The 9,535-nt window shown below is 31.5% G+C and overlaps 1 protein-coding gene across 6 annotated transcripts; it reads left to right on the top strand.

Annotated features, from left to right (window-relative positions):
* The first annotated feature begins 1,052 nt into the window (after positions 1 to 1,052).
* LOC127108515 (pentatricopeptide repeat-containing protein At2g03880, mitochondrial) lies at positions 1,053 to 9,256 on the top strand. 6 transcript variants are annotated; one of them, XM_051045997.1, is made up of 3 exons: positions 1,053 to 3,623; positions 3,790 to 3,851; positions 8,996 to 9,256. In XM_051045997.1, the coding sequence occupies exon 1, from the start codon at positions 1,141 to 1,143 to the stop codon at positions 3,037 to 3,039; it is 1,899 nt and encodes a 632-aa protein (XP_050901954.1). In that variant the 5' UTR covers positions 1,053 to 1,140; the 3' UTR covers positions 3,040 to 3,623; positions 3,790 to 3,851; positions 8,996 to 9,256. The 6 variants fall into 6 exon arrangements, with proteins under 6 accessions (XP_050901954.1, XP_050901956.1, XP_050901955.1 ...); XM_051045999.1 differs by having other exon boundaries at positions 1,053 to 3,171; positions 8,996 to 9,250; XM_051045998.1 differs by lacking the exon at positions 8,996 to 9,256 and adding an exon at positions 3,970 to 4,008 and having other exon boundaries at positions 1,053 to 3,171.
* The last annotated feature ends 279 nt before the right edge of the window (positions 9,257 to 9,535 follow it).

The following is a 9,535-nucleotide window of genomic DNA, read 5'->3' as shown; positions in this document are numbered from 1 at the left end:
AGGCTCCCTCACTTCCTGCAACTTTATGGAGCGACGTTAGTTTCGACACCTTTCGATTCAAGAGGTATTGTCTCCCTTTCTCCAAAGAGTTCCCTGCTGATTACCAAACTCTTTATCCCACACCCACCTCAACCATAGTGAACATGAAGGATAATATTTTGTCTAGGGAGCTCATGTTACAAGAGGTTGGCCAGGAGAGGTGTGACAAAGCTGAGAAAGAGTTGGAGGTGAAACTCTAGGAGCATGTAGATGTTTACAATGAGAGCCAGAGGCTGCCATAATCCCTCAAGAAAAACAAGAAAAATGGGAGGAGAAGATGACAGATGTAAAAGTCAAGGCCAAAGAAATCTCAAATGAAAAGGAATCCAAGTAAGAATTCATGGACACCCGATCCTTTGTCAAACAGGGTGATCTTTGCATATAGATTTTATAATCAATTTTAATTTTGTTAGAGAAAATTAGTTAAAAGATTTAAATTCTCTCTTTCTCTTTCACAATTTTCTTCATCTTCAACTCTGTGCTTCAACAATCCATAATTATATACATTCTTAATAATTTTATTTTTATTAGAAAAATTATTTATACGTATGATTTTTTCTTTAATGTGATCAAAAGCAAAATATTATTTAAATATTATTTAAATATTTTTATAATGTATAAAAAGAAAGATATGTATTTACTTATTTAATAAAAATTTATGAAAAATTACTGTATATTTTAAAAATAAAGAGGTTGGTGTCATTTTAATTAGGGTGCACACGGGTCCCGCCAAATATACAGTTTAAGTTTAACATAATCCGTTAACAACACAGTTAAGACTAAAATTATATAAATTTATTATTCAAATATTAATTTAATAGAAATATTGGTGGTGAGTAAAAAATTAGAATATATATATATATATATATATATATATATATATATATATATATATATATGTTAATTTCACATCAACGATTTTCACTCAAATCAATGTTAAGGTTGAATAGGATATACCTGAATATAAACGGTTTCAAATAATTATTAATGAATCAGCATCGGTAATTTTAGTACACTATAGTGGTAGCAGAGGTGAATACAATTTTCCTTTTAAAAAACAGTAATAAAGACAAGTTACGAAACTAACAACGAACAGACCTGATGAAAGGTGTTCCAATGCGCTTAGTGTTGTTGGGAACAGCTTTGTCGCGTAGTTGTTCATGCGGTGCATTCCAACATAACATGCCCCCAGAAACTAGTTTACTGCTCAGCCACTGCTACAACCGAGACCTCCCCAGAGCAATGCAAACCCTGGATACCATGGAAAGACGCGGAGTCTGGGCTGATGCAATAGCCTATTCTGAGCTCATCAAGTGTTGTTTGGCTCATAAAGCTGTTAAGGAGGGTAAGCACGTTCATCACCATATATTCTCAAATGGGTATCAGCCAAAAACGTTCTTGATCAATACTCTTCTTAATATGTATGTCAAATTCAATCTTTTGGAAGAAGCACAGATACTGTTTGATAAAATGCCTGAACGAAATGTTGTTTCTTGGACAACCATGATATCTGCTTACTCTTATGTTAAGCTTAATGATCGAGCTATGGAGCTTTTGATTTTTATGTTACGGGATGGGATCTTGCCTAACATGTATACTTTCTCATCTGTTTTGAGAGCCTGTGAGAGGTTATGTGATCTCACGCAGCTGCATTCTAGCATACTGAAAGTAGGGTTGGAGTCTGATGTGTTTGTTAGGAGTGCTCTTATTGATGCTTACTCGAAGATGGGTGAGTTGTTGGAAGCACTAGGTGTTTTTCGTGAGATGGTGACCGGAGACTCTGTTGTTTGGAATTCCATTATTGCTGCTTTTGCTCAGCATAGTGATGGGGATGAAGCTTTAAGCCTATACAAGAGTATGAGGAGAGCAGGGTTTTCAGCTGATCAGTCAACACTCACGAGTGTTTTGAGAGCGTGTACAAGTTTGTCTTTGTTGGAGTTAGGGAGACAGGCACATGTTCATGTGCTGAAGTTTGACCAAGATCTTATTCTTAACAATGCACTTTTAGATATGTATTGTAAGTGTGGTAGTATGGAAGATGCAAAATTCATTTTCAATCGGATGGTTGGAAAGGACGTAATCTCGTGGAGCACCATGATTGCTGGGTTGGCTCAAAATGGTTACAGTACAGAGGCACTCAATTTATTTGATTCCATGAAAGTCTCGGGTCCAAGACCAAACTATATTACAATTCTTGGGGTTCTGTTTGCGTGTAGTCATGCAGGGCTTGTAAATGAAGGTTGGTACTATTTTCAATCTATGAAGAACCTTTACGGGATTGATCCTGGAAGAGAACACTACTGTTGCATGCTTGATCTTCTTGGACGAGCCGGGAAGCTTGATGAAATGGTTACTTTGATTCATGAAATGACTTGTGAGCCGGATGTTGTGATGTGGAGGACTTTGCTTGATGCGTGCAGGGCCCATAGGAATTTGGATTTAGCCACATATGCTGCTAAGGAAATTACTAAGTTGGATCAACATGACACGGGAGCCTATGTATTGCTATCTAACGTTTATGCAAATTCAAAAAGGTGGGATGATGTCGCAGAAGTTCGGAGGACTATGAGAGCAAGGGGGATAAGGAAAGAACCTGGATGTAGTTGGATTGAAGTCAATAACCAAATACATGCTTTTATTGTGGGAGATAAATCTCATCCTCAAATAGATGAGATCAATAGAAAGTTAAACCAATATATTCGCAGGCTAACTGATGCTGGATATGTTCCTGACACAAATTTCGTGCTACAAGATCTTGGAGAGGAACAGAGTGAATACTCTCTTCGACACCACAGTGAAAAACTGGCAATTGTTTTTGGTATTATAAGCTTTCCTAGGGAGAAAACTATTAGAATATGGAAGAACCTAAAGATCTGCGGAGATTGTCATATATTTGCGAAACTTGTAGCAAAACAAGAGCAGCGGCACATTGTAATTAGAGACCCTATTCGATATCATCATTTTCAAGATGGGATCTGCTCATGTGGTGACTATTGGTAGCAGATAAGATGCACAAGACAAAATCTATGACTACCTTAGGCTCAAGACAGCATAGATGAATCCAAAATCCGCTGATAAATATGACAGAAAGCTTGCAGCAGTGGCATTTCTAATAGTTAATATGCCAGTGAGGTTGGATAAGCTTAATCTTTCTCGCTTTCCTTTATTTGCTTGTATATTGGCTCCTGTAAAAGAAAAGTAATCACAATTCTGACCCTAGCTTTTAGAAAATTAACACAAGGGTCGATATCTTTGTATTCTATACTTCATGATAAGGATAGGAGGACTAGATAACTGGAGGGAGAAATAGAGGAAAAGAATGGGAAGGAGATTTGGCTTGGGATACTGCCGAAGAGGACTGGAATTTCCACTTAGACACCAGAGAAAGCAGAAGAAATGTTTCATAAGCCAAATCTGTATTAACCTTGATGTAGTCATTAAACACATTCCTGATGCATAGCGACCCTAATTAAAAGAAAATCCTACATGCTTACTCTTTATATTGGTAGTCTTTTTTACTACAAGCTACGTAAGGAAAACAACCTTAAAGTTATCCAAACAAGATCCAGCCTAGTGAAAGTTTGGTAAATCTTAGAACTCACATTCTACTTATTTCTCTAAAAAGTAGAGACTAGTAATGCAGTTACTTCATGACTTAGATATGAGCGACATAAATTTTGTAAAGCTTTGACATACTAGTAAATCTTTCTATGATCCCTCTGTTTCTTATACATGTAAATTTTCTTGCAGCTTATGATCTGAAGTCTACATGTCCAAAAAATTTCAAATTTAAGTCTTTTGTGCAGGCAAAGGTTCGTTTTACAGTAATGTTTCTGTTTAGATGCCATGCTTTGTAGTATTATTACAAACTATTAGTATGTCTAATGATAACAAAAATGTAATGTATTGGTATTGGTCATTTTCCTGCAGCACCACATTTGGTCAGAATTGTGTCATAATTTCTAGTTACACATTTAGACTTTAGAGGCTTCAACAGAAATGAAGATGATACTTGTTGGCATTGAGATCTTCATGTAGAGTTATGATATTAATATATACAAACTTCAGTGCAAAAGTAACTTTTTATACCACAAGTATATTTTCTTTCATCTTTTAGAAAATAAAGTATTTTCACGTGTCTATGTGGATGTCATCCATATTTTGTTACTCTTGCCAATTTATAGAGATTGGTTTTATCTTTTAAGACATATTGTACCTCCTTGGAAAAAAGATAAAATACGTTGAATTGTGTCATAGTATGTGGTGTAGGTCATCTCAAAATTGGTTTTCTCTTTGAAGAGTAAGAAGATGACCATGGTGTTGTAGGCCATTCAACTTATTCACATAACTACTGTTCAAACTAAATGCTAACATTTTAAGTTAAATCTGTATAAGGCACATGCTCGGCACTACAGTTAATATTTTGTTTCTCAACCAGTATGTTTTGCCCCAGTAACTCTGCAATCTCTTCCGTTTTATTCCCTTCAATTCTTTTATGGGCTTTACTTCACGTCACCTAGGCTGACTCTTTTGCACATCCTGCCGCGAACCCCCTTCATCTTTGTATTTCCATAGGAAAAAATATGCAAAGATGACCCTGCTTGTGGTTGGGATTTTTTTCTAGGAAATTCACTCCCGCCACACTGGATATGTTCATGACATAACTTTATATCCAAAGATGATTTAGAGGTGAGATTTGGGGAACTCTTGGTATGTCGGAGGTGTATTTGGTGATGCTATGTGTCTGTTTGCTGGGGGTGGTTTATTTGGCGATGCTATGAGGCTGTTTCATGATGTTGCCGTGCGATATATAACATCATGAATGACTAAAGGGCGCCAAATATCAAAATAAAAAGCTCAAATTTACATGAAACATTTGAATGACTATAACATTGAAAGGTAATTCTTTTTTGTTTTGCTAAATGGTATATGTCACATGTGGCATTACTATAAAAAATAAATGATGAATACATTCTGACATTTGTCATCTTGTGAGATACATGACCTAATCTGAAATGCCAAATGGCTGACTTAGGTATTACATAGTTATTTGTATTGGTCTTGATAATAGAGCTGGTAGTATTGTATGTGTTGGCTTGGGTTGCAAGGTATTGAGACGTGGCTTGAACTACATGGGTTTTAGAAGCTAATTGGACTGCAAGGTGATGTCCATCTATTTGTAATCTATCCTTTTACTTGGCTATCCAAATCAATTATTCTCCTGTTATTCAATTTTTGCTAAATACAACTACCAGCACAAAAAAAAAAAAAGCAAAACAACTTAAAGTTTGACACAATTTTGAAATGAAAATTAAATTCAAATGGAAATCCAGTGAGAACAGGACATTAGTAAGATATAAAATGTGGGAAAGTAATGGTTGCCAACATGATTGACTATGACACAATTGCCATCAGGGAGACTTACTTTAACATGTTTTATTTTGTAAAATGATCTAAATAAGAACAAGGATGAACATTCATGATCATTGCCTCCAGAGTCCAAGATCCATGAACATATTTTATTAGCATGTTTAGAGATACTATTACATATTATACCTGATGTAGATTCCCAAGTGAATGACTTGTGGTTGAAGTTTGAACATAGTTGGCCGAATTTGCTTATTGGAGCAAGTTTAAAAGTGGATCATATTGAACTTGAGAAATGAGAACATTGTTACTTGTAGAAGAAGTCATTAATGTTTCATCAATTGGTTGAAATGTATCATTGTTATCCATCTGATTCACATTCACAACAAACTCGTGTTTATTGAAATTAGGATGTCCATGTTTTTTATAGCAAAAATCTATATCATGACCACTTATATGACAAAAGGTGCAAACTCTATTTGAAATCTTGGAATTGTTAAATTTACCTTTGTTTTTTAAATTAGATCTTTATGCAACATTAATCAAAATAGAATTATCTTCGATTAACAATAAATTCTCATGGTTACTTTCTTTTTGAATCAAAAGTGAGTAAATGCGATTAATAGAGGGTGAAGGGTCTATGAGTAAAACTCGAGTCTTCACAACAAAAAATGTTTCATTCAAGCATGTCGAGAATTAAATGGTTTGGTGTTCAAGACAGTGTTCTCAAGCAAGTTGTAGAGAAGCACATCTGCATCTATGAACACAAGTGCAAATAGGTTAAGGTCGATGGGAATTGAGTTCTTCCCACAAGCTTTTCAATTCAAGAAAATATTTTATGACATATCTTGAAATTTTCTTGAGGTTGTTGATGGAAGAATGAAGAGTAGCAATTTCAACACGATTAACTTTTGAGAATCTTTCATAAAGATCATTTCATACATCTAAAGTATTTTCATGAATAACGATGGTTGAAACAATTTGATCAGAGACATAGTTGATGATCTATGAGTGAATGAGATGGTTACGCTGTTTTCATTGAGTACAATTAAAATCATTAGAAGTAATAGTTTAATGGATTCATTGATGAATTTTAACTTATTTTTGGTTCACAAAGTTTGTTTCATAGATTTGCTCCAAGTTAAATAGTTTGAAACATCTAACTTTGGATTGACATTGATTGTATTTAGATCTTCATTACATAGTAAGCTCATTTAGTATCAATTTAATGATTCTAAAGTGCTATGCGCGAAAGCACGATGAATCGACGAAGATATGATGCATAGAGTGTATAAACAATGAATAAGAACAAAGAAAACAATAAAGAACTAATGTGAATAGATTTGTAGATCAACAACAAAGAATAAATGAAGAAAATTGAAAGAGAAAATAATAAAGTTCATTGGTTTTCCTCGATACCAGACTAAGAAACCAAAGTTGAACTATCATTTGGAGTTTTTCTCATAAATTAGATCATCAACAATGATCAATTATATACAAATTGAGCAGTGACTTGCACCATAAGCAACCATACAAAACTTCGTAAAATCATTAATTGTCAAGCAAATAACAAACTTAATTAACTTCCTAATTAAATTACAATCGAAAATAACTCCCTACAACCATCTAATTAACTTTGTCTTCATGTTTTAATATTTGTCATGACCTATTCTAACAACCAGGGACGGAGGCAAATGTAATGTTATGGGGGCATGTGCCCCACTATGTTTTTTAAAAAAATAAACTTTAATATCATTATATATATATATATATATATATATATATATATATATATATATATATATATATATATATATATATATAATCAACAAAAACAATATATTTAATTAAAATCATATATTTTAAATAAATTGAAATAATATTATTTTTATAAATGTATTATTAAAAATTAGGTGAAAATCACAAAATATATGAATATTTACTTTCTAAATTAATGTTAGCTTTTAATTTTTAATTTCTATAATCAAATCAAAATATGTAGAATTGTTTTTTTTTTATAATTTCAAAACGAAATTTCCCTACACCTTCAAAAATAATTGATTTATAGAATTTTATATTAATATTATGATTTCATAAAAAAATGCATATATCTAACCATATCATTATTATTTACTTATATATATATATATATATATATATATATATATATATATATATATATATATATATATATATATATATATATATATATATATATATATATATTAATAATAAAATTTTAAAAATTATTAAATATTTTTTTTAAAGATAAATTTCATTAAAAGATAATTATGAAATATATTTATGTTTTAAAAATAAATGAAAATAAATTTATATATTAATATTTTATCCCACGGATCAAAATTTACAAAAATTTATGTGAGAATCATGGAATTTCGCATGGAGGGGATGGAAGAATTGAATTGATTCACGGTGATATGGACATGATATGCTTTCCAAACCCCACCCCATTTGTATTCAGTCTAGCATACAAACAAATATAATAATATAGAAAAATATAATTGAGTTAGAAAGTAAGATAGTGTATGAAAGTGAGATAGTGGATAAAGTTTTCGAAGAATGAATGGTTAATAATGAAAACTCGATACAAAGAGTTAGAGGGAGGAAATATTTATGTAATAGAAATTACATAAAAAATTTCTACTAATATGAGTAATATGAAGTAGTTCATAATTCATTCGTTTTTTTACACAATGTCACAATTAATACATGTGATTATATTTTATGTGAGAGTTAAAAATAAAGTTATATATATATATATATATATATATATATATATATATATTATATATATATTATATATATATATATATATATATATATATATATATATATATATATATATATTCAGCATGCTATTTATGTTTGACATAAATTTGTAATTTATATGTGGTTATACCACAAAATGTTTACGAGTTAACATTAAAAATTATAAGTGGCCACTTTGTGAATAAAATATCTTACATTAGACTATTAGTTAAGTATGATGAATTTTAAAGTGTGAGTATAGTCACTAAACTACTTTAAAACAAATTAGTTTTCCACAAAACATATAAAGGATTTTAGTTTATGATTTTTTTAATTGTTTGCTTATATTTACAATTAAAATGAGTGCTTGAAAAAATCTTACCAAAAAGTGCTTTAAAGAAAATGTTTTATAAGCCAAATCTGTATTAACCTTGATGTAGTCATTAAACACATTCCTGATGCATAGCGACCCTAATTAAAAAAAAATCCTACATGCTTACACTTTATATTGGTAGTCTTTATTACTACAAGCTACGTAAGGAAAACAACCTTAAAGTTATCCAAACAAGATCCAGCCTAGTGAAAGTTTGGTAAATCTTAGAACTCACATTCTACTTATTTCTCTAAAAAGTAGAGAATAGTAATGCAGTTACATCATGACTTAGATATGAGCGACATGAATTTTGTAAATCTTTGACATAACTAGTAAATCTTTCTATGATCCCTCTGTTTCTTATACATGTAAATTATTCTTGCAGCTTATGATCTGAAGTCTACATGTCCAAAAATTTTTAAATTTAAGTCTTTTGTGCAGGCAAAGGTTCGTTTTACAGTAATGTTTCTGTTTAGATGCTATGCTTTGTAGTATTATTACAAACTATTAGTATGTCTAATGATAACAAAAATGTAATGTATTGGTATTGGTCATTTTCCTGCAGCACCACATTTGGCCAGAATTGTGTCATAATTTCTAGTTACACATTTAGACTTTAGAGGCTTCAAAAGAAATGAAGACGATACTTGTTGGCATTGAGTTCTTCATGAAGAGTTATGAAATTAATATATACAAACTTCAGTGCAAAAGTAACTTTTTTATACCACAAGTATATTTTCTTTCATCTTTTGGAAAATAAAGTATTTTCATGTATGTATGTGGATGTCATCAATATTTTGTTACTCTTGCCAATTTATAGAGATTGGTTTTATCTTTTGAGACATATTGTACCTCCTTGGAAATAGATAAAATACCTTGAATTGTGTCATAGAATGTGGTGTAGGTCATCTCAAGATTGGTTTTCTCTTTGAAGAGTAAGAAGATGACCACGGTGTTGTAGGCCATTCAACTTATTCCCATAACCTA

This window comes from Lathyrus oleraceus, chromosome 7 (assembly GCF_024323335.1).
Source record: "Lathyrus oleraceus cultivar Zhongwan6 chromosome 7, CAAS_Psat_ZW6_1.0, whole genome shotgun sequence".
NCBI lineage: Eukaryota > Viridiplantae > Streptophyta > Magnoliopsida > Fabales > Fabaceae > Lathyrus > Lathyrus oleraceus.
The sequence above is the reverse complement of the archived record's forward strand: the minus strand, read 5'-3'. Positions and strand labels throughout refer to the sequence as shown.